Source organism: Struthio camelus, chromosome 15 (assembly GCF_040807025.1).
Source record: "Struthio camelus isolate bStrCam1 chromosome 15, bStrCam1.hap1, whole genome shotgun sequence".
NCBI classification, from domain to species: domain Eukaryota; kingdom Metazoa; phylum Chordata; class Aves; order Struthioniformes; family Struthionidae; genus Struthio; species Struthio camelus.
In genome coordinates, this window is record NC_090956.1 from 9570712 (window position 1) to 9596597 (window position 25886).

Consider the following 25886-nt stretch of genomic DNA (forward strand, 5'->3'; position numbering starts at 1 on the left):
GGCGGGGCGGGGCGGGGCGGGGCCGGGGGCGGTGTCGCCCCGCCCAGTACTTAGGGCCGGGCCGGGCCGGGAGGGAGGCATAGGCAACAGGTGTCGTCGTCGTTCGCCATGGGCTCCGCCGCGCCGCCCTTCATCAGCTGCGAGGAGGTGGAGCGGCACCTGCCCCGCGCCAGCCTGCTGCTACCGGCGCTGGAGGCGGCGCTGGCCAACTTCTCCGACGGCGCGGCGGGCGGCGTGGTGCAGCCCGTGCGCACCGTGCTGCCGGTGCGGCCGCACGGCGGGTGAGCGGGGCCCTGGCGGGGGCGGGGGGTGGGGGGCGCAGCCCCGGCGAGGGTTTCCTCGGGTCCGGCGCGGGGAACGGGGCAGAAACGCGCGGGGAGAAGCCGAAGGCTCGGCAGGGCTCGGGGGGCGCCGCGGCGGCCGTTGGGGCGCGGCCGTTGGGGCGCGGGCGCTCTCAACCCTGCTCGTTCAAGGTTCCTGGGAGTCATGCCCGCCTACAGCGCCGCGGACCAGGCGCTGACAACCAAGCTGGTGACTTTCTACGAGCACAAGGAGGATTCTTCTGTTCCTTCTCACCAAGCGACTATCCTCTTATTTGAGCCGAGAAATGGCTCTTTAAAAGCTGTGAGTCTGCTGCATGCTTCTGTTTTCTCCTCTGTTAGTGCCCTGTCCAGTCTGCTGTGTGACCTTTATTTTTTTTTTCTTTTCCAGAGCTGGTGTAAATGGGTAAAAGTTTAACTACTAAGTTGGCATAAGTTTAACGACATCATCACTTGGCCTAAAGCCTTATGTTTTTCACGTGTGTTAAAGTGTACTCTGTTTCCTTTCCTCCAGAGCTTATAACCAGTTACGGTTTGAAGGGAAACTGTGGGCTCAGGGGGTGAGTGGAAGGGAGAAAATGGTGAGGAGTTTACCCTGTGTTTGAAGGAGGGGGAAACTTTCCTGAGTAAGGAACTGATCCTGCGTCCTCTTTAAGTGTAAACCTAAAGAGACTTACAATTGGCCTTGTAGGAAATAGTATTTAGGGTCTGTTTTGTGGTGGGAGTTTTTTGTTGTTTGTTTTTATTTATTTGTTTTAGAATTTGTGACTATTAACCATTTTTCCCTATGCTCTTGTAATGATGGCTGTCGAAGGGCTGAAACTGGGGAAGAAAAATAGATTGGGCTTTTATTGCTAAACTGTATTGGAAGAAAGTAACTTTCTTATTCCACATAATTCATTTTTATGTGATAGTTAATACACAGTGGGACACTCTAATTCCAAATTAAAGGAACTCCTTGAAGCTTGTGCACTCCATAGTTCCTTGTCATCCTTCTGCTGTGAACTAGGACAGTGCAGGACCCCTGAATCGCTGCCAGCTTGCGCTGGTCCCTAGTCTTAGTTGAGTGCAGTGTATTGCAGTTATATCAATCTATTCCCGGCATCGGAGAGTCAGAAAAGCACGGTACAGGAATGGCTATGTTTGAGTTAAGGGTGCTTGGCTTTGACTGGTTTTTACTCTATTTGTGCTGGTGGAATGGCATGAAAGAAATGGAGTGGGGAATCTGCACGATTTCTATGTATGATTTATATGGTATATGGTTGCTGTAGTTGCAGTTACTTACTTTCATATGTTTGTCTGTGTCTCCTAATAGCACTTAATTCACATGACTTGTGAATCGGGTAAAAATGCTTGGGATTCAGTCATGTTTTCATTGTTCATTTCAGTCTGACTTTTTTTTAAAGGTCCTTGATGGCAGTGTGATTACAGCAAAACGAACAGCTGCAGTTTCTGCAATAGCTACCAAGGTATGTCTTCAGTGTCCTAAGTCAGGATAGACTCACTAGGTGGTATTATGTATAAAATAGCTAGAGGGAATGATGTAAACGACTTTCACTCCATGTGAATTTTCTTCAAATATAACTTTAAATTACAATTGTGATAATGTATGTACCTTCAGGGAAAACTTAAAGTGTATTTTTCTCTTTTGATTGAGTCGTGGCTAGTTTTAATATTTTGTATATGATGCAACCTATGTTTCTGTGGTTTATTCTGTAAACTTCTGGGAATTTATGGAGGTGTTTTCCTCTGATTCTTGCCCCCACCCTGCACTGCTTTTGTATTTATCTTAACATGTTCCTCTGTGGCTTTGGGTGAGAGATGTGGTGATAAATTCAGTTTTGTTTAGATGTTCTGTTCTCTGGTCAAGACAGGTGGGATTCACTGGCGAAAGATAAAAAGGCATGTTTCCAGAGGGCAATATAGACAGCTTTAAGATAGGTGGATGATTGGTTCAGAGATATCTGTCTCTGTTTTTGCTGTTGCTGGAGGGTTTCCAGATGGCTAGACCCAACTACCGCCCTGAACTTCAGTGCTGGAAGAATAGGTGGCGTAAATCTTGCTATAGGTTGCTTTGTCATTTAAATTTTAGCTGGAAATCGTTGCTTTAAAATTCTTTTTTTTTTTTTTTAAACAATTTTTGGCTGGGCTTCTAATAGTGGGAAGAGACCAAATTGCCATCTGTCTCATAGCAAAGTCAGTCGTCCCCCCCCCCCCCCCCCCCCCAAAATTGGCAAAAAAACCCAAAAGTATTTTTTCAGCTCTGTCCCTCTTACTTTCCTCATCAGCTTTAATCAGACTGAAGATTGACCTCTCCACTTCATTATTAGCGGTCCTCATGCCAGTGTAAGTCTCTCCAAGGCAATAGAGCTGAGCTGACATAAAATTGGAGTGAAGGACCTGTCCCTTGTACTGGGGACAAAACAATTCAGACTGGATTCCTCAGACATTAGGTTATAGGACTTCATTCATCTCAACCATTGTACACTTAGCTAATTCTGACAGTTCTTATGCAGTCAAGGCTCTGCTGGCTTCAAAGGAGCTTGGCCGGTGAAGGGACTTCAAGATCAGACCCTTCATTGTTGTCTGCTGTTTTGGGAAATTTTCAGGAGTGTTTGAGTTTAGCTCTTAGCTGTCATGTTGTTCTCTTTATGGCATTTGCTTTTCAAAGATCCAATGCTCCTAGGCAGGAAACCTTTGAAGTCAGTGCTTCAGTGTTTTTTGAAAGGAACATTACAGAGTTCTTGCCACTGAAAAATGTGATCAATGAGGTTTTTTTTATTGTAACAGAATAAGAGTTGAGAGTCTACACAATTCGAAAGCTTTTCATGCAGAAGTGAGAGACCACAGCAAATGCATAAACAAGACACAAGGATCGCTTGGGGCTGGACTCCAACAGTCCTCTCTTCCCCCTTGCCAAGTACTGATGAATCAAAGGCAAGAACTAAACCAGAGAATCAAAAGCAGCCATGGGACTGAATCTGAAAACTTGCTCCTCGGAACCATCCGTATTTTTAACAGTACCTGGTACAAACACATCATGGTTTTTAAGTGAGGAGTTTTACCATATGTTGCATCTAGAGATATGGTATGTTGGTTACAGGATAGCTAGAGAAATCTCTTGTATATGAGGAAAGATTAACTGAGGTTGAAAAATGCTGAACAAACCCCCTGCTGTCTAAACTTCACGTGGATGAACTGAACTGGTAGGAAAACAGGCAAAAAACATTCCTTAATTCCTAAGAAAATGAGGTTGTGGTGACTGTGTGCCCCATTAATAAACTTTAAATAAACTTAATAAACTTTAAATCCATGGACCAATTTCAACCAAATGTGATAGAAGTAGAATCTACAAATGTATGAAGTTTCTGAAAGCTTTCTTAATGTTGACAGCTGAGTAGGAAAGACGGATCCTGTTAATCTTTTACCGAGGGAAAAGAGCTTAGCTCCTACCTGATTGCTTTTGGACTAGCTGGCAGCCAAGGAACAATCTTCCTCTGAATAGCTCTAGTCCAGCCATGCATATGCTTCAGTCCCAGCAAGTAGTGTTTAGTGGATCTGTGGGAAACAGAACGGTGCTCAGGACATCCCAATGAAAAGGCAGGTATGAAACAGTAGAGGGAGGCAATACCATCGTACTTGGAAGGACATTAGTAATATAGTACGCAGATCCCTAGGAAACCAGCCTTTGTTAGCCTTGCTGCTTAGGAACAACTTTTTTCTTCTTCTTTCCATCTCTAAAGCAGACAAAACTAATTTCTGAATCTTTTGACAAACTGAGGTGGAAATAATAAGCTGCAGAGTGCCAGTAAAGAAGACCTCCTTTCCAAAGGAAACCAGAGATTATGGTAAAAGCCACTATCTAGTAGTGATGCAGTATATTTTCTGTGCAATGTTAAGATGCCCAAAGGGTTCCAATAAAATACTTTTTTGGCAGTATTATCTGCCTCAACACAACGTATGATCTGCTGATGCTGATTGTGTCAGGATTGCCTCTTACAGTGCTGGATTCTGCCTGTGGTGTCATTTGTGGCTTCAGTGACTTGCGAAAGACGACTTACCTTGGGTCTACCAGGCACAGCTATCACTTTCAGTACTGATGGCTTTCAGGGTCAACCCCTGAAAAGGGGTCCTATTTGCAGCCAGTGCAGAATATCAACACAGTGGTTCTACACTTCATTAGTCACGCGGGTGTAGTGCATTGTACTAATATAAGTGTGCAGAGGCCCCAGAGTTTGTTTGATGCATGCTGTTGCATGTTGGAGTCTGAATTTCAAGAGTTGGAAAATTAAACAGCAAAATCAAGCTTGGTGGTACTTTGGTGCTATTGATACTATTCGCACAAAATTGATTTTTATATTACTGAATGTTGTTTTATGTTAACATGAGTTGATGCTAGCTTTTGCTTTAATGTTTTTTCTTTGAAAGGACTAAGGATACTGATTTATTTTGTGCTATTGATATGTAAGGTAATAGAACACATGTATATGCTGTTTTCTTTACATCTCTGTTGTTATCTTTGATATTTTTTAGTTGTTAATGCCAGCTTCTGCAGAAGTGCTGTGCATTTTGGGAGCTGGTGTTCAAGCATATAGCCATTATGATATCTTCACAGAGCTGTTCACGTTTAAGGAGGTAACGGACATATCTTAGCAGAATACATTTATTTTTCTCCATTATGTTTCAGGAGCACTTACAGATAAAACATGCTACAGTCAAAGTTTCAGTTAAGGGATTAATCATATTTAGATTATGTTTCTAGATAACCCAATACTCTGAACATCTGTAGAATTTCCAGCTTAAATTTTTTGAAGTTGGAAACAAAGTCAAGTTTCAGATATTAGTAGGCTTTTCCTCAGACAAAGACAACAATGTATGCCATATTTGAATGAACTTTCTTTGATTTTCTCCTAAATACACCTGTTGAAAATACTTACCTTTTATAAATACAGCCTTATGAGGACCTGTTATCCTGGCATTACAGAATGTAGCTGCCCATGCAATAAATCTAGTCACTTATTTTCCCTTTAATGTTCTCATCAAATAACCTTTTAGGATAGATGTAATCATTTGCTGAAAACTGAAAGACTATCTATTCTATGTCAGTGAGGAGAATTTTCCAGGTTGTGATGTTTGGCCTTTTTCTTGAAGGTCAGGATATGGAATCGTACTAAAGAGAATGCAGTGAAGTTTGCCCGTTCAGTTAATGGTCCAGTGCAGATCTGCTCTTCTGCTCAGGAGGCAGTTACTGGGGCTGATGTCATTATAACTGTCACCATGGCAACAACAGCAATTTTACTTGGAGAGTGGGTAAAACCAGGTGCCCATATCAATGGTATGCTATGTTCTCATCATTTAAAGGACACTTTTGTTACTGTGTAGTTCAGCATCAAAAACTGTTGAAGAACAATACTGTTTCTTGGAATAAATACTTCTTTCGTCTTGACTGTTTCCCTTTAGTGAGGGCCCCGTTCCCTCTCCCTGTACTCCTGAGCGTCTGGAGCCAGAACTCCTATATGTTCCAGCACTGGATGTTTTCTAGATCATGGGATGTGTGTGTGTCCCTGTGGTGCATCATCTTTGCCACTGTGTGCTCGCTTGATGTTCGCCTTGTGCTCCATTTAAATAACCCCATACAAGCATATTATTCCGAAAGTGATTCTAGCTCATGCTACTATTTCCTTAGTAGCTGTTATCTTTTCCTCACCTGATTTTGTAAGCTCCTTTATTTGTTCCTTTGGGGCTGGATCACACGGATTTTTTTTTTTACTTAAGTTAAAAAGGTACGGAAATTGAGTAGGAACCTCACAATTTGACCTTTAATTATGGGGAGGTTTGGGGGCTTTTTTAATCTGCCTGATAATGATGTTGCTGCACTATTGTACAGAGTCCTTGCACATGTTGGCATTTGTTTATTTTATTAATGTTGGGCCTGGTTCAGATGACCTTGTGCACTTTCCAAATGGCTTGGTAATAAGACAAAAGCGGCTTGTCGAAGGGGACAATTTGCTGGAAGTTCCCACATTCCAGCAGCATCCTACCGATTTTTCAGACTCAATTTAGTCCTTTGTCACTGAATGTTGTTGTCCGTGTTATGTCACGGCATGGAAGCCAGAATTACAACCAAAATCAATTAAGGTCTGCAGTCACTAAGGCAACATTTACACAGAGACCCCTCTCCTTTCTTTGCCTTCCATCCCTCTGTTTAGGCATTCCTGCTGTTTGAGGAGGCATTCAGGCAACATGGAATATTTTTATTCCACATCAGTCAATGGTTTTTAAAACATTTGTGTACAGTATAATTCTTATTAGCCCAGAAGAAGTTATAGTGGCTTTGCTATTTTAAAATAAGGTGGTCCTTGATTTGTTTTCATTTTTTCCAGTGAAAATCTTTAACTAGCTCAACTTGACACGCTTCTAAAATTACAAGAAAATGATAGCAGCTGTGGGTTTAAACACCCTCGTTAATAACACTTGACTATCTGCCTGCATATGCAGGTTTCTGCTGCAAAATACTTTGGTTCTGATTTGTTCAGAATAACTCAGGGATCCTTCAAATCATATATTTTCCTCTATAGACGCATAACATAAAGAGAGTCTGTATCAAATAAAAGGACTATAAAATTCAGGGATTTGGAAGTGATCTGGTGAAAGGGGAGGATATAAGAGAAAATGGACAGAGGCAGATGATTTTCTTATGCCTCAGCTACGCAGAGGTGGCTGACAAGGATGTTTTAATGACAGATCTAATACTGAACGTCTTAGAGCTGTGTATGAGTGGGTTTTTTGTTTCTGTGGTTTTCTTTTTGTGGGGGAAGGGGAAAGACTTTTAGGGAAAACTGACTTCTCAGTCCCAGAGGCTGAGGTCACCCTTTGTCTGCAGAAGAGCAGACAATGTCTGTGTAACTTCTGGGGTTGTCTTGCCAGATGATTAAATCTTATTCTCCTGGAACCTCCCATAAGCAGAAAAGAGTAACGATGTGACACTTTTCAGGGCTGCTAACAAAGGCTTGTTTGGTTTGTAACTGCGTATAGTTACATGTACCTTTACATTTCTTGTATAGGTGTGAGATGATGAAGGGCGGTTCAGAGCTACTTCCCTTTCTCTTCTGCTGTCCTGTCAGCATTATTTGGAAGGAGAAGTTTGACTAGCCTTCCAAAGAGGTGGAAACAGTGCCAGCACAAAATTTTCCTGTTGTGAGACTTGCTTCTCAAAGAGTTGCAGTTCATTTCTTTAGCAGGTTGAAATGCAGAAAGACCTATTGATTCCAGTTATTCTGTTTTGCTTATTACAATATATAGCTGTAACCCTTCTGGAGGGCTGGGCCCAATGTCATCTTTCATTGATGTTAATGGAAACTGAAGGGTTTAGCACCTTACAGAAACAGGGCATGTATACCTCAGCGTAACAGCTGAGGTGAAGTCCAGAGAAATCTAATATATTTCCCAGTCGTTCAGGCCCATCCTGGTTGGGGGTGTGTGTGTGTGGTTTTTTTGTTTGTTTGTTTTTCCTCAATGAACAGGTCTCCCGTGCTAATGTCAATTGTTTGTATGTTATAGTTCGCCCAGTAATCTCCACTGTTACTTCACGTGTCTTCTGGGCAAAACATGTTTTGAATTTGTTTAAACGCTCTTCCAAATTCCTCAATTTTATTGTCTTAGCTGTTGGAGCAAGCAGACCAGACTGGAGAGAACTGGATGATGAACTGATGAAGAACTGTGTTCTCTTTGTGGATTCCAGAGAGGCTGCTCTTACTGAATCAGGAGATGTGATATTGTCAGGGGTAAGGCTTTTTTAAAATGGTGGTCCTTCTTTCTGTGGCAATTGGCTTGTGTTTGAAATGAGGTGTTACTGATGGTGTGCTGCACTGAAACCTCTTAGAGCATCAAAAGTAAATGTTAAGACTTTCCACACACAGGCTGAAAGGTAACAGTCTTTGCACTGGGACTTCTGTATAGCCATGCTAGAATCTTGACACTTCTATTTCAACTGTTGTGTAACGCTGCATCACACTAGCATGTTTTCAGCTTTAACCTTTTAATACAATAACAAAGTACTCATTTGAAAGATCTCTTTTCTTGAATGTTCTGTAGTATGTTTGTATTTTTTTTCAAATCTGTTAAAACCTGTTACTCTCTCATAAGATTTCGACATGATTGACATGTACAAGCCTCTAGAGAATGGAGGACAGTGGTCAAGCAGACAATGATCTGCAAAAATGTGATAGCAGGGAATATTTTAAGTTTAACTTTCTGATTTTTTTTTTGTCTGTGCAGAACAAATAGAGATTTGAGGGTTTACTATAAGAGATCCAGGTTCTGTAAAGTGTGTGCAACTTTGTTTTGTTGGATAAGTAAAAGGCTATCAAAGTAAAAAAGCTTTTTTACTGAGGAAAGTGTCAGCTGTTTTTTATTTTTCTGAAAAATCTTTCCACTCCTCTGATTTCTGTCCATTCTTTATATTATTTGTTTGAATGATGATCTCTTTCACCATGGGATCCATTAAATGATAAAATATTGATCCATGCATAAAGAGGAAATAAAGTAACTCAGGAACAAAGTTCAAAAGAACTTTTCCAGTTTTTGTTTCTGTAGCAATATGTACTTGTTCACAGGCTGAGATTTTTGCTGAACTCGGAGAGGTACTGAAGGGTACAAAACCAGCCCTGCCTGAGAAAACAACAGTGTTTAAATCACTGGGTAAGAACAGCCCCTCCTGCATGCAAGTCTGACAGAAAACAATGCCTTGTTATTTAGTAGGTCCTCCGTGCGTGGGAAAGCTGCTGATCATCTTCAAAATTGCTGTGGCAATGCGCTCTCCAATGCCCTCTCCAGAAGAAACTAGAATGTGATTTGCATTTTCCCTTTTTATTTCTCAATCTGATAGGACTGATGTAATGAAAAGTGATAGGAAAGCCAACAAACAATAGGAAAAGTATGCTTTCCATCTCAGTTAGTCAACACATGACTGCAGTGTTATTTTATAAACACGGCTCCAATACGAAAGTCTTGCTGTTATGAGGTCTGACCTAAAGACAGTGTGACAGTGAGCAGTGGTGTTGGAGCTGCTGTTGCAGGGGGAAGGAGCAGCAGCCCTGATGGTTTACCATGCTTTGAGCTAAATGTGCCCAAAAGAGCCAAGTCACCATGTGAACACAGGTTCGTGCCATAATATTAACTTCATATAGGATACCTGACACGTATATCATGGCCATAAACTTTGAACATAGTACTGTAAGTGTTTTGGAGGTGGAATTCCTGTGTAGTTAGATAACTCAGACTCAGAACAGAACGGTTCAGGGAATTATTTCATACACCCGAGGAACTGTTTCAAGGTGACTTTAATTCCATTTCAGGGATGGCAATTGAAGATACAGTAGCAGCAAAATTCGTTTATGATTCGTGGTCAGCTGGAAACTAAAGAAGTCTACAATGCCAACAAGGCCATAAAATACCACAAAAATGGTTTGCGCTTAGTTTCCTTGGAACCTTTTAATGATAAAGGCCAGCAGTTCTATCTGAATGTAGCCCTGCTAGAACTTTCAAAAATGAAAAGTAAACCTTCAGTAATAGTATTTCTACTATTTTCTCATGGCAAGTATTAGATAATTGCAGTACTACTAACAAATATATTTTTTTAATGCAATGGCAAGTATTGGATATTTGCAGCAATACTAACAGGTATTGTATGCATTTTGATACCGTTCTAGAATCAACACCTTTCTTCCCTAACTACATATGTAGCAGAAAACTGTGGGTAGATTTTGTTTGTAGAGAGGTTAATTCATTCTGAGGTAAAATACATCAGGTTGGAGACTGGAATTTGAGCGTGATGTGTTACCGGTGGTAGTACTTTAAATGAAACTGTGATTCCAATGTTACATGGACAGTGATTTAGTTGGCAGTTTCTCCTGGGAACGCAGCCTACCCTGGACTCCTAGAGACCCCTTCCCTCCCCACTCAGCCTCAGGTCTGGAAGTCATAGACCTTACTTCCACCCCCACATTCTTCTTGCTTAGACCCCACAGGGTTTCCTTTGAGAGCATGCTCCTGAATAGGACTTCATTATATAAAAATAATGACGTTTCCATACAGTTAAATTTCTGTCTATTTGTTTAAATAAAGCACCTGGCTCAGGAAGGCTTAAGAGTTCAAAAAATCAGAGTTATACTATGTATGTGTTGACTTGTGAGGGAACTGTATTCAGTGCCTTCCTTAGTATGTTCCTGGGTGGAGTGTTGCCATTTTCTTGTTTTCAAGTAGTCACCCAAAGTGTGAATACTAAAAATGTTTTAACTGTTACCTATGTTCTGCGGGGGAGACTTTGGTATTAATTAATTAATGTTTGTAAGTGTTTTTTTTTTAAAGTTTCTTTAAGGTTGGACCTGTGCTGACTGATTACAGGGGCATAAGCTTCAAATATACAGGCAGATATGTTCAGCTTGGCTGTACCGTGCATCAATTGGCAATTATACTGCTATACTGCTATCCTGGTGGGTGATGCTGGGGGAGGGTTATTCATGATTCCCTCTTGGTGGAGGAACCGAGTGATGTCCTACATAAGGTTGGACTAGATGCTCTCCAGAGGTCCTTTCCAACCTTGGCCGTTCTGTGATAAGGAAAAGTTCCAGTTATGTGCTGCTATGCAGCTGCTTTACAAAAGACGAGCATCTCCTGAAAAATAGCTATTGGCCTTGAAATGAATTCCTATCTCATGCTGGAATTAGGCCTTATGAAATTTTATTTATACTTGGATACTGTTTCATGCAGGCTGTTAATCCTTTCACAAAATGAAGAAATAGTTACATGACATGATCTTTTTATAATGATGCCAGTAGAATTACAGTGGAGCAGCAGGAAGAAGCAGGTAGTGTTATAAACCCTTGATGGTGCATAAGTAAGTATGAAGAGGTTAATGAGTACAGTGCAGGTGCAGCATAAAAAAATGCTCCAAATCATAAGCATGGTGTAAACTAGTTGGAAAAGGGTAGCAAGTGGCAGAGTTTAACTTGCCACAGTTTTAGTGTGGAAGGGTACCAGACCAGTAAGGGAATAGAGCCAAAGGATATATTCATGTGGGTAAAAACTGAGTAACTCCATCGGTTGTCTTGATATCAAGAACAGAGGTTGCCTTATTAGCTTTTGCCTTTTTTATCTTGTTGTAACAAGATTACCCTTCAATTGTTTTAACATGCTTTTTTTCCTCCTGTGTCATTTGTGAAACGTTCGGTAATGTGTCTGACCTATCCTGTCACTTCAGTAATAAGGAACTCCACTTGCATCAGGTGAATGTGACAGGCATAGATGCTCCATAATTCAAGAGCTGTATGGAAACTTTCACTTACTACTTATGGCAGTATTATCCCCGTTCCATGCCTATGTGAAACAAGGTTTGCAATTCAAGATAAGGCATAGTATTTAGGAAGAAGACACATACAATTTACTTTCACGTGTACTCTGCCACAGACTCTACTTTGAAAAGTAGATGGAGCCAGTCCAAAGACTTGGTTCTGAAAACCCATGGTGTTTCTACCCTGCATTGGCAGCAGGAGGTCCAAGGAGCCTGGCTTCACCCTTTTGCCTCTGAATAACTTGAGTCCATGAAAAGGACTGGATTCAATTTCAATAGGAGTTACTTGAGTGTTATCTTTAGATTTGTTTGGAAATTATAGCCTGGATCTCTGATTCCTTCTCTTACACGTTTTTCTTGAGGATTATCTTTAATTTGTAACTTGCATGTATGTTAAAGATACCATTGCTTTTCTTCAGCTTTCATTTTGTTGTCCGTTGCTTGTCTGTTGTGGTGGTGGTGGTGTTCTTGTTCCTGTTTGTTTTTGAAGATGAAGAAAGACGTTTCTGTTTGTCAATAAAGTACCCAAGCAGTTGCAGTGACTTCTCTCTTGGTAAATGTGCTCACTGAATGTGAAAAGAAATCCAGATGGCTCTGCTCTGTGGTGATACTGGGATAGTGGGTTTTGCAATTGTTGACCATACTGCATGTTCCCTCTTGATGTCTATGGCAGTGATGCTGTGGTAGCCCATGGATTTGTTTTGTTTGGACTGGACTACATGATTGCACCTGTGATACATAAAGTCCATTCAACTAGAAGGCACTATACAAATGTTATTTAATTAGAGTCCCACATCTGACTCATTAAAGACTTGAAAATCATAAAAGGAGCAATGGCATTGGTGGGAAAACTTTGGAAAGCAGCTAATCATAGGAGTTAAATTGATTTGTTCCCCACCACCACCACATTGTTCCAGATGACTACTTTATACCAAGAGCCAATTTCCTAGACCACCCATCAAGAAAGGGGCTAGCCGTATTGCATCTTTTCCCATTTATTTAATTTTAGAGTAGATAGGAAGCCCCAGGGCATCTCACCCCAATCTATTTGGTCTCTAGCTGCAAGGCCAGGAGAACAAGGGCCTCCTGTAGGTCTTGTGCCACATCTGCTAGCTCTATAGAGCTATTGCAGATACCTAAGGATCTAGGGTGTTTTAGTATGTTATGACAACTGAACTGATCCTTTTATGTGCAGAGAGTCTCTGCTGTTATCTCTGATAGCTGGAGGCAGCAGCAGTCATAAATATGTAAAGAGCCAGACTTTCACTAGAACTTGGATAAACTCATGGCCTGGTCCCTGCAAGGTATAATTTCTCCAGGTGCCTTCATGCCTATCTGGCAGCAGGCACTCAGTGCTTAGCAGAAGTTTTGAAAGTGTCTCCCTGGACAAATGGGTCTAATCTGGTTGATCAAAATATGGCCTGAAGAGACACGTTATGTTCACTGTCTTGTACTAAAGTTAAGTCTTCAGAGCAGTATAGCTGTGGTCTCAGCTCCTTGTGTCTAGGTTCTGCCACCCTGAAAACTGCCGCTGTGGGAAGGGGAAGAGCCCTGGAGCACAGGCTTGCGGCTCTTGCAGTTGCCAGGATGAACAGGAGGCATCTTTCCCTTTCCTGGGAAGCTCTGCTGGTTTGCTGTGGGCCAAACCTGGCTTCCCAGGCTGTGACACAGATGTCGCAACAGGGCAGTAGCCCCTTCACCCTCCCCAGCCACCTGCACCTGCAGACTGTGGCGTATTCCACATTTGCCAAGAACTAATTTTGCCTTGAGCTTTGGCCCAGCAGTGCAGTGGATAATGTTTGACCATGCAGCACACTTCAAAGCCTGAATTTGTTCTTCTACTGAATTCCCTGCCAAAAGGGCAAAGTAATGGATTTATTGAAGTTGGTCTGTACTAACGGCAATCGTTTAATGGGTCCAACCCTCCTGGAAGTATTGATAGTGTGTTGACAGCCAGTCTAAATTTGGACAAGTCACAGGCATCTGTTTATGCAAGTAAAGAACCCCCTGGTGGAGAGGGTGCCAATTCTAAATCACTTTACCTCGCAAAATAAATGGCAGTACAGCTTGGCAGGTCAGTCAGGCTGGGAAGCGATGATTATAGGCCCACTAAGCAAACCACACTGAACATTTAAATCAGTTGTATGGCCAAGAATGACAAGATTTGACTCTACAGAATCCCCTTGTCCTATGCTTTCAAACATGTAAGATTCACCATTTCCTGTTTGTCTTGTCAAATGTTTGGGAATCCCTTCACTAAGAACAAAACAACCCAGCAAGTTAATAACAGAGCCCGGGCTGATATTAATAAAGCAGAGGCTGATGCTCTCTGATTCCACTCCTGTGCCGAGCACAGGAGTTGGTATGTTTGCTAAGTAGAAGAAAATGTCAACACACTTAGGTACAGCAGTCCAAGGAGAAGAGAATACAGTATAAAGTCCAGCCAAAAAAATAGTTGTTATAATAAACAGATCAAAGTAAAGGAAAAAATACTTGGAAAAGAGGAATGCTTGGAAAGAGCATTAATAATGGATTATTAACTAGGATTAGTCTCCATCAATGCAGGAGAAAAAAAATCACAGCTGATCAATGTATCAGGGCTGTAGAAAGAGATTTTTCAAAAAATACTTAAATGATTTAAAGATTTAAGTCCTGTTAATAAGTAATTGTGCCTCTAAAATCTGAGCTCTTAGTCAGAGCATGGCTGCTACAAAAACATGGTTAGATTCATATGACTCACGAGAGGGATTAATTTGTATCAGATGGTCCTGGCTTCTGCAGGGAACGGGCCAAGGCAGCTGAAGGGCACCCTGCCGTGAGTGCCCTCGAACGGACTGTAACCAGCAGAAGCTTCCCGAGAAGCACAACATCATTTTCTTTCTCTTTTCACCAGCTGGGTGTACATGCACCTCATTGCATGCAGTTTTCAGGCCGAGACAGGTAATGGGCAACAGAAAACACTAGGTGCTTTGTTTCTGGGACTTCATGTGACAAATCTGTCCTATAGGAAGCAAGCTGAAGACAAAACAGATCAAAAATCTTGAAAATAAAACCTCATCTTTTTGTCATTAAAAGTATTACTGAGTATTGATTCCATTTAAGATATGATGGTTGCTGGCAGCTTACTATTACTCTCCAGTCTAATGAGACAAGAGAAAAGAATGTACAACTCACACCAAACATCACTTGGTCAGATCTTTGATACTTTTTAAAAATGAATATCAATACAGTAGCAAGAAACTTGACTGACAAGAACATGAAAGTTGCTGTAAATTAGTTTTATTTATATTCATTCAGAGGCTATTAGAGTCAATAGATGACAGACAAAATCCAGATCCAGGTTCCGTTTCTCCAGTCTCACTGACAGCAGGAAGGGCAATCTAACAGGAACCAAGAGAGAAAACTCCAAGCTCCCTAGCTGCGGGAATGCTCTTTGCATTGTGGTTTTGAAAAAGAAGGGAAGGGAAGGAATGCAGTGTGCCTGGCCTTCACTAATATTTGAAATTATTTGCACCAAAAAACATCCAATCCCCGTAAGACAGTTCTGGGAGAGAGAGTTTTAAATCTAGAGGTTTTTTGTTTTTTACCTTTAATTTTTTTCTTTTAGCAGAATACACTTGCATTTCTGTCTTGTGCACTGCAGTCATCTATCCAGAGAGAAGCATTTTGGCCTCACTGTACATGCTAAAAGAACTGGTAACCTCTTTGCCTTTTGCTTTAGCAGATGTCTGAGGAGAACTGCATGTTATTGTGAAAGAGCAAAGGATAATGAATCAGTGTGCAGGGTCCAGAAACAAATATGCTTGTTTATAAGCGAGTATCTGTAGTTTTTCCAGGGTTCTTGAGTGCCTGTTTTCTTCTATCCATGGCATTCAGGACTTTCTTTCGTGGTCCCAGCTCCATTTGAATGCTCTGTAGATCTTCATCAGAGCATAGCATGAGGGCATCTAAATCGATTTTTTCCCTCATGAAGACTGGAAGAAACTCATCCAGCATCTGTGATGCCAGAAATACCTCCAGGGGCGTGTTCTCCCCTTCCTCGTCGTCCCAGACGAGTTCCTCCTCGTTCCAAGGAACATTAGCATTATTTTCAGCATCATCTTCCCTGCCGTTCTCGGCATTTTCATGCTGAAAGAGCTCACTGGACATTTTAAAGCTGATGCTTTCTTTCCCAGAAGGTATAGCTTCTGGATTTATATCTGCAGCCAAATTTCTTCCAAATACAATCTTGCCAAGACCTGGCCGCTTGAAAATAGAGAGTTGACTGTCATTGTCAGAAAAGTTTATCTCTCTGAGGTCATTCAGTAACTCATCCTCATCTTTTTCATCAAATAAATGCATCACAGTTGTTCTTCTATCCTTGCTATCCTCTTGGCCGTTGCTTTGTGTTTCCTGATTTCCTGCATTACCAGCTGTCTTTTTTGCCTTCAATTTGAAGGTATCTTTCAGATTTTTGGAGAAAGAAGTTGTTGTATTTGAAGTAAAGAGACTAGACACCTTTCCTCTGGAGTGTGTCCCTCTGGAAGAATTTACTGAGCCAAGCTTTTCTTTCATATAATTCTGATTCATTTCATGCTGGTGTTTGTCCTGGCGCTTTTCACATTCCCTGATTTGTTTCTCTGCATTCCTCTGGGCCTGAGCTTTGAGTTTTGAGACTTTCTTTGGATTCAGCATGTTCTGTTCAGTGGCGGCTTTGTCCAGGATGCTGACACACTCATTTCTATCTCTGCTGGCAGCTGCCTCCAGAGGAGTACGGAGATCATTGTCCAGAGCAAAAATATTGGCACCAAACTTGATCAAAAAAGAAACACAATGGACGTGACCATTGCAAGCAGCGTGGTGGAGAGGAGTGTTCCCCCAGATGTCACATTTGTCAGGATCACCTCTGAGAAGGCAAATAGCATATGGTGAGCTGGACATATCCAACATAACACTGCACTGGGATCAAACGAGTACTAAAAGGTTAACTCAGCTTTGCTGTGAGAAGTACAGCCCCAGTGAAAATGACCCGACTTAGCTCCATTCTCTAGGCTGGTGCTGCACCTACCTACCCCGGGATGGAGTTTGGCTGCATGTATGGCATCAGTGCTCAGTCCTGGCCCTCTCTGAATTAAGCAAGCCCTTTGGGGCCACGTGTGACTGCGTATCCCCACGATGGGGTTGGGGTACTTGCTCTGTGTCAGCCCCGAGACTGCTGGGGTGCTGCAGGTACGGCTTTGCTGGTTCCCTGTTGGTCCCCCCTGCCTCCTGCGATAGACCAGTAGCCAGCAACCACCCTGTGTGTGGGCAAGGACAAGCGCTTGCAGCTCTGATCGCTCTACCACTAAATTTGCTGAAAGCAGCCTCAGACTTTGACTTACACTCACTAGAGTTAATGGTAAAATTGTTTCAGTGGCTTTTGGCCAGAGTATTTTAAAAGCTATTGGCAAATTGTTCTTTTTGCATGTCACATGCAGGGACAATGGTAGGAGGCTTCTTCATTGATCACAGTGATATATATCTAATGTGCGCACATCAGTAACCTTTTTGATAGGTAATAGGTAGATGATTATGAGTCAAGCCCTGACAACCCATCTGTCTCCATTGCTGTTAGACCCCTGCCCCGGTCAGCTCTTTTGTTCTCCTTAAAACGCTTTTGCTCATGGGGCTTGGAAAGCAGAAGCTCATTTGAAAATAAAATGCCAAATTTTTTCAATTGAATTTCAAGCCAGTGAAAAGCGTTGCTTTCTCTTTAACTCTTGCATTCATTTCACGCTGAACTGCTGCCTGCAGATTAGAATTGGTTTGAGTCTTTTCACTCATACTTGGTAGGATCAATATTAGCAATGGTTCAGAACAGCACGTGAATCTTCTGTGCCCGATAACCAAGGCACTCACCATATTCCAAAATCCTTAATAACTTCAGGGGTCAAATTTACAAAGAGAATTTCCTCTCTTGGGAGTTTTAAACATTTAAGTGTCTTGGGGGATTTATTCCACGGCCCTTGTGTTATGGATGAAATGGTGTGTCCTGTCACAGAATTTCCTTCAGGTGTTGATCTCTGGCTTTGCATATCACTGGGAGAAAAGCACTAACATATCTGAGGAGCGCTAAATCTGAGAACATCCTTCAGACTACAATGCCACAGGCGGGAGATGAGGGAGACTGCGGTCCCTGTGGACCCAGACACAGAGCTGCTCACACAGAGAAACAACAGCAAATCTGAGCGCAGGCATTGCTGCAAGGAGGTGACAGCTCAGGATCAGTTTTTGACTTAGACATATGGAAAATGTGTACCTATTTCTGCTTTCTGGCTCTGCCCGAGGGAACTGCCTGCCTGTGGTAGAGCATGCCCTAGAAGCCAGATTCCTTAATCCCCAATTTAGCAATCGGGCTACGTTGTCCTGCGTCTGGCTCAGGAGTGCCTAGAAGTGCTGGGTCATCCGTCCCCCCAGGTCTCTTCATAGCCGTTTGCTGTTTCTTTTCCTTCCAGCCTTTGGCTCTCAACTAATTCACAAGCTAGAGAGGTGATTCCCTACTCAGGGCGGCTTTGGATAAAGTCTGACATCTACTTTGGGTTCTCATACTCCTCTTTTCTCTCCTTTCCCAAGTGTGAGGAAGGAGGCAAAAGTGCTCACAAAAGTGAGCAGATCTGCTACTTGCTGTCTGCTGCTTGCTCTTGCCTCTGGTCGTGTATCTGCACAGCAGGCAGAGAGAAGATCTCTTACTGCCTGGGAAGACAAACTGTTTAAAGATGAAAGGGAGTTGTTGTTAATATTGCCACATTTTCTAGAGGCCGACTGTGTTGCAGGCTTCAGAGTCCTAAAATCTGCAACAACTCTAAAGAAAACCATCCTGTGTCTGAGTGCCTTTGTCAGGAAACCCCTGAAACCACCTCTACTTCAAGGAAAGGAAGAATTTGTTAAAAATAATCAAAATATTTTCTCACAAGAAAACATTGCTGGCCTGTAGAACAGGGAAAATCTTCCACAGTTCAGCTCTCTCCAGTGGCCAAGGAGGGATGAGTAAGACTACAGCGCTGTCTCTGACTGCCTCAGTCTATGGACTGTGTCAAGGAATCTTGGATTAAAATAGCGGTGAATGCATATGTTTGAAGATTTTGAGGGCAACACTATCCCAAAATTGTCCTATACCAAGAAAAATAGAGTCAGAAATATACTGAGTAACAAATACGTAGGAATTTTGATCTTTGTGTCATCTGCTGTGACTTCTATCAACATATATGGTAGATTATATATTTTTCCCTCAGATTCTGAAGATTATCTTGTTATTGTTTCCTTAGCTAGATGTTCTGTCTGTGTTCACAGACAAACCTGTATTGATTCTAGGTATTTCCGTGGAGCTGTATTAATTATACAAGTTGAAAATCTGTCAGTCTATTTTTGCTGCTTTTGGGGACACAGCAATAACCATACAGTCCAAAGGTCTTTTTTGTTGTGCTATTACAACCACACCTGAGCTCAGTGAGCTATAAAGCAAATCTATGACATGCCTATTCATAGTCTGTATTTTCAGTTCTATTTTTAAGAAAAGAAAACCGAAATACATCCAAATAGCTGTTCAACTTTTTCCTCTAATCTTCTTTCAGCTATTACAAGTGAAAATACAGGTCAATTTAATCTTCATCTCAGCCCAGAAAAAAACATTTTCTTTACTGTATCTCTGCACATGAAAAGCTTCTCTTTTATTAGATCTTTTTGCAGAACCACAGCATAAAAGATAGGCTTCAAGCAGAGAGAGTACAGAGGATGATACGGGGAGCTAGTGACCTTTTCAGTAATATATTTTAAGCATGTAGTATGTGTAAATGATTCCAATCAGAAATATTACTACTAGCAGGTACACCTGTATAAAACCTTCCTTTATTTTTTTCTTTTTTTTTAGTTTGCAAAGATCCTACCTGAGCCCCTGAAACAGTATCATGAACTTTTTAGCATGGTAGTAGTTGGTAATGATATAAAGAGCAGAGAAATAACAATTTTAGGTATTACCATCTCAAAACTATCAGTTGCGACGCCTCAGAAAAGCATTAGACCTTCACAGGCATTGACTGCACTTTGGAAGCAAACGACAGAGCTCTTTTGCTCAAAATGTTTCAAGACATTTCTTTATAGAGCTAGTTTCAAAGTATGTTATTCTCAAAGATGTAAGTTAACCTCTACAGAAGACAAACAGTAGTTTTTCTTTGACCTCCATTAAGGCCGGATTAGGTCCCAGACCCTGTTGCTACCGACTGCTGCCTGCAGACTCCATGTCCGTGACAGGGTCCCAGGGCTGTTGATGTGGCTTCGCTGACCTGCCGCTACAGGGCTGTTTGCAGGTTCATGGCCTAAACCAAGGTGAACGAAGAGACACAACCGTAGGAAGAAATTACCAGGATATTCAGCCTTTTGGGTCTGACACATTGGCAGCACTAGAAATGCTACACGCTGTTTATAGCTTTGTGCCACAAGCTCTAAGAAACTGAGCCCGATTCACTTACCCCCTCCGACATACAACTTCCAGAGCTTCCAGATACCCATGGTACGCTGCCAGGAGGGTGGGCGTCATCCCATCCTCATCCAAAGTATTGAGATCTTTTCTAGTGGCTTCTTTCAGGAGCTCCAAATTGCCATCAGCTGCTGCTTTGTGATACCTGGTGGACATTTTCAGTAATTTCTGGTTTCCCAGAGCAGGCCTGAACGACAGCCAGACAGGACAGCCACCCTTCCATTACAGGGATAGTTAATCAATAATTACAAGTTGAGACGTCATCCTCAGGATGGAAATGAGGGAGGCAAAGTTCATCCTAGCAGGAAAGTCGTCTGGAACTGTGCCTAAGAAACAAGGCAGCGGTATGTTTAATGCTTTCATTTTCTGAGAGGTGACTCTGCATTCCCCATTTACTGCAGTATTTGACTATTTCAACATAGAGGGGACTCATTCATCTTCTCTGTGTCTTAGCTGCTTTTGCCTAACTGTTCTGGGACAACTGACTTGAAAAGGAGATTTGCCGTTGATGTCAACAAGACCAAATTTCACCCTCAGTAATAAAGTATCCTTGATTTTTGATAGGATGAAATACTCTGTAAGCAGTTATTTTTACCAGTGAAGTCCTTTGTAACCTATCATTTATTGGGTTACTACATCTAAAAACAAGTCTCTCCCCTGCAAAACTGCCCACATCCCTGGAGCTGTTCTGCGTAGGCAGATCAACGTGTGGGTTGGGAACAGCCCTGGCAGGGCTGCGGTGGCGCTCAGCCAAAACTGGCCAGCGGGTCCACCAGTCCCAGCAGGCAAAACCACCGTCTAATGTGTGGTCCTTTTACCTCAAATTCCCTTTCATCAGAAAATCTTAAAGCACTTGACAAATACTAATTCATCTTACAGGTACTGTTATCTCCATTTTAGCTGCAGGTGAAAAAATTTGAATGATTTTCGCAAAGTGGCACAGGGAATTCAAGAAGGAGAAACCCAATGGGCCTGCGCCCACTGCCCTGATCTCCACTGTGCTCCTCACCTGGGAACAGGCCCCATTTTCACATATGTACCACTTTCTTTAGAAATGTTTCCCATTGATTTCACTGGAATTGCTTGAGTGATTATCAGCTACCTCTCTAAGTAAAGGCTTATAGAATTGGACCATAATTCTAATTCTGAGATTCAAAAGAATAACTAAGTGAAAAATAACTAAAATGGTAGTTTTAGAACAGTAGTTGAGGGAGAAATCAGTAAGAGACTATAGATAGCTTAATAAAATGCTGGAGGCTGTTATTCTGGTCACATTCATGACAGCTGCCAGATAAATGTTACTTTTTGTCAAGCTGTTTTCTACGACTAACTGAATTAACCTGTATCTTAGAGAACGTACTCTCGGCAATTAGCAGTGAGGTTTTGTTGCTTATTACGTCCCCTGCTACAGAGGCAAAACGAGCAATCGCAAACGAAGTCATTGTCTTGAATTGGTGCAATTACTGAGTGGAGTGCAACCTCATTTATTTCCCATAATGCCCTCTACCTAATTCGTGGGAGACCTCTCCAAATGGGCTTTCTCGCTTAATTATTTTCTCAGGCAGGGATTGAAGAGCTCTTCAGGAACAAGCTTTTACCTACATTTTCCTCCGTGAAGACAAGGAGAGTCAGTCAGGTCCTGTAACTGATTTTAATCTTTGAATAAACACGTCTACATAGGAGTAACCTAAAGTCCTGGTTTTCCTTCACGTCGTCCACAGCGGCGGCCGTCCCCAGGTGCTATCCTGCAGTGTCAGGCAAGTGGGGAAGGACCGTGCTTCACCCAGGCCAGCCTCCAGTCTGGCATTAGAAGACAGTTTTGCCTTCAGCCCTTTTTCCAGTTCCCCGCGTTGCCATCAACGCTTTTCTAACCAAAAACGCAAAGCTATTTATTCCATTTTCTGTTTAACCAGGCTCAGCACTGGGTTAAATTTACAACTACTAGAAAAAACATTGCAGGATGAAGACAGTGATACGTACACTTTGTTATGAATATATTAGATTGGCTGTTCCTTGTTGCCATTGAATTTTATTTGCTGTACTGGGTATTGTAAGCTCTTAGTCTCTCACGAGTGGGTCACGAAGGCAGGTATTGCACATGCCACCAGTGCCTGGTATGAGAGAGAAGACAAGGTTTTTTCCCGTACGGTTAAATTTCACACTCTTAGCAACACTAGCAACACCCATGAACGCGAGCTCGTGGCAAAGGAGAGTTTTGTATTCTGTTTTTCAAGACTGCTGTTTTCTACTATAGAAATACCTTCATTAGCTTTTGTGGCAATCAATTTAGCATGCAAAATGGTGATCTCAAAGTGATCTTTATCATGTCATAGGTGCAAATGTTTATTTTAAAAGACAGTTACTTCATCTGACATTAAGTGGAAAACTTTTGTTGCAAGTTCTAACTAGATGTAAAGCAAAACCCATTTCAAGTGGAGAGGTGCTCCAGGACTTTGCAAACTCTCTTGTTATTTATATCACAAAAAGGACATCACAAAAGAGAAAGAAAAGATCAAACAAAATCTCCATCTATTTCTAAAATCCTGGTATTTGTGAATCCTTGCCCCGCCTAAAAACCTCAATTTAAATGCAATAAATGTTTCAACAGCAAATGATGTTAAATTTCTCAGCGTGAGAGAGTTAAATTTCTCAGCCTGAGTGGAGATTTTTCTTCTGAGACTAAGGCTCAAAATTGTGAACTTTTAAAACTCCCTGAGTAGTTAGAATGAAGCTTTTCTTCTGGGGTTTGAAAAGAACTTCCAAACCATTTCACTTCCAATTGAAATGTCTTACCAGGCTCAGGAGAAAGCCTATTGTGATGGTACGTGTTGTTGTAAACTAATGAATTATTTAACTAGCAGTTTTGATTTTTATTATTGGATTTTGTTACGTCTATGATTATTTCTCCAATTTTTTAAGAACTATCTTAAATATGACATTAGCAGTTAAGCAAACTATTTAGGGTTTATTCAGACTTATTTGAAGACTACCATTAGTTATATTGTTCCGGATAACGAACCATTAGTTATGTTGTTCCAGATAATTCAGAGCCCAGTCTTGCTTCATGCCTTGGGAGAAAAACAGAGATGTTGTTGTGCCATCTGTTTTGCATGAGGTCTTATCTAGCACAGCATTTCCTCATCGCAACTTTTATAAGTGGCAAATGTGGTATGGTAAAAGCCGTACAGGGGGAGGTCTCCTCCGCTCCTCTAATGAGATCCCACTGGAACTAATGGGCCTTAGAGGAGAGCGGAGCTGGTCACACGGGGTGATCGCGGTTACACAATTCAGAGATGACGACGACAGTTAAACAACAATAAAAGCTTATTTCTTCACTCCTGATACAGGCACAACGCCTACCCCGGCGCCCCAGGATCCTGTCGCTATATGTAGTCTGGAGCGACCCTGTCTCCGCGGAGAGGCTGGGCGAGACGGGCCGGCGCCGACCGTGACCCCGTCCCGCGGTGAGCTCGGCTCGGGCACAGCCAGGCTCCAGTCCGGCGGTGCCGGGGCAGCCCCACGCTCTGCCCGCCCGGGTCGTGTCGGGAGCAAGGCCATCATCCATCGGGAAAGGTTATCCCCCAACTGGGAAGGCAATAACAGTGGCGGTACCAAAGGCGCGTCCCTCCTCAGGCGCGCCTCCGCCTCACCTCGCGCCCCTCCTCGCCGCCCTGCCTGCTGGGAACGGGCGAGCAGCCCGGGGGGCGTTCGTGGCCCTGCAAGCAGTGATGCTGCTTGTCGCGGCCTCGCGGCCCTTGGAATAGGTGTCCTAGCTGGGAGCGCTCAGCGGCAGCAGGTGTGGCCTGGCGTCGAGGCTTTTTGCGCTGCTGACGCCTCCTTCTTGCCTCTTTTTCCTTAATAACTTCCTTAATAACTTCAGCAGTGCTACAAATAGTCTCATGGAGAAGGAAAGTGAGCCCTGCTCTCGCTGCTGTCTGAAATGTTGTCCTACCACCAGTGTGTCAGAAGAGGACATCCAAGAGGACGTGAGCCATGCTCTCCAGGGTCAGTATGCGATGCCCTCGCTTCTGGGGTGTTCAGCGCTGGTCTTGGGTAATGCCTTTTTTCCCAAAAGTCAGAAAGTCAAAGAAGTAGAAGAGAAAAGCAGAGAAACAGGAGAGGAGACCTGCCAAGCTTTTGCAGCAAAAAAAAATGAGAGCCACGGAGCTGTTTTTGCTCTTCAGAGCATGAATTAACTGTTTAGCTATGTAACGCAGACCAAAATTATTCCTACAGGTTCAACAATTCTGACGGGTGGAACTGAATTTTTTGAGAAGAGGGACGGCTGTGCTTCCTCTGTAGCTCAAGTCGCACACTCTGAATTCAGACATGTTAAATGAAGCAACAGCCAATTATCTTAGCGCGCTTTGATGAACCGCATCCTCCAAACTTACGTACTGCCCGATTGCTATTAAGAGCTGCTAACGTGTGCTGCAGGGAAAATCCAGTTGTGGTGACCGCGGCAGTGGCATCGCTCTGCCTGTCAAACGCTGTCTGGTCCGACACCATCTTTCGCCTAACACAAGCCACAACCTGCTGCGAGGCATCTGAGGGTGGGCAAAACCCTTAGTGAACTCTAGCCGGCAGGGACGGTCTCTCCTCCTGCTTAGAGACCATGCGCTGCCTCTGCTCAGGCCTCCGCAGCCTTCCGCCAAGCTGGCAGCATCACTCAGACTTGAGGCGAGACTGAGCTTTCGCCAGCCGGCCTCACCCGCCGGCACCGGCCCAGGGTCAGCCAGGCTCTGGGAGCACCATCCACAGCTCCCCAGGTCTGAGAGTCTTTCCACCAACTTAATGAAGCTGTGAATCAGGGCAGGGAAACTGGGTAAGTTTTAACTTTGCGTCGGATTTGGTCCTGCCTGAAGGTACTTCGTTTGCACGGTTCTCTCGAGGGCGGGCACCTGAAGCCCTTTTTTCTCCCTGACTGTATTAATTAAACCCAACCTAATAAAAATAGATATGTTAAACTAGCGTATGGCTTCAGAGTTTGTTTCATTAGTTTTCCGTATTATCATTGCTTTTGAAAACAATTAATCTGATTGTAAAAAAAAAAAAAAAAGAAGAAAAGTGAAGGGTCTTGGTGTATGTTTTGTGACTTCCAGTTCAGGAGTCTCTGGAAAATTATTTTTTCACCAAAGCGTAGCCACATACTAGTCCTACTGATGGCAAAAGCCATCAGGTTCTGTCTCTCCTCATACTGCTAACATGAGGTGCCATTTACTCTGGAGTAGTTATGGATCCCAACTGGTGCCTGCCTGTTGGTGTAGCGCACGCTTGACACCCCCACTTGCATGACAGCTTTAACTCTGTATTTGCCATTTTCCCACAGGGATGAATGTTAAAGAGATGCTTCTAAATAATGTAAATTTAAAAAATACTTACACTAATCATGTGTTCTGCCTGCAGGAAAATTATAATATTTTGCTACAGAGCATGCTGATGACAATGACACACACTGCCAGGCATGCTCTTGTCCCATCCAAGCTCCCAGCACTTTGGCACCCCATAGACCAGCTCTTTCTCAAAATTGCCAGTCTCTAAGAGAAACGAGGCTATTGTCACTCAGGCTGGGAGCTCCTAAAATCTACTCTATGCATAGGTCTCTAACTGCAAAAAGAAAGACAGATGAATACATGTGAGCAAAATCTGTTATTCCCTGAAGCCCAATTTAACATCCCGTTCCTAAATTACCATCTGTACGATTTATTTTCTTCTGTTCCTAAGA

At 42.7% G+C, this 25886-nt stretch overlaps 2 protein-coding genes across 2 annotated transcripts; one reads left to right on the forward strand and one right to left on the reverse strand.

The window, feature by feature from the left end:
- The first annotated feature begins 13 nt into the window (after positions 1 to 13).
- On the forward strand, positions 14 to 12212 carry CRYM (crystallin mu). The gene is made up of 8 exons (XM_068908028.1): positions 14 to 281; positions 474 to 624; positions 1727 to 1789; positions 4854 to 4955; positions 5472 to 5655; positions 7983 to 8104; positions 8936 to 9020; positions 9677 to 12212. The coding sequence occupies exons 1-8, from the start codon at positions 109 to 111 to the stop codon at positions 9739 to 9741; spliced, it is 945 nt and encodes a 314-aa protein (XP_068764129.1). The 5' UTR covers positions 14 to 108; the 3' UTR covers positions 9742 to 12212.
- On the reverse strand, positions 11116 to 20410 carry ANKS4B (ankyrin repeat and sterile alpha motif domain containing 4B). Its single transcript, XM_009683388.2, has 2 exons — positions 20154 to 20410; positions 11116 to 16555 (listed from the first exon to the last, which is right to left on the reverse strand). Exons 1-2 carry the CDS (start codon positions 20315 to 20317, stop codon positions 15478 to 15480), a joined length of 1242 nt encoding a protein of 413 aa, XP_009681683.1. The 5' UTR covers positions 20318 to 20410; the 3' UTR covers positions 11116 to 15477.
- Between the last annotated feature and the right edge of the window lie 5476 nt (positions 20411 to 25886).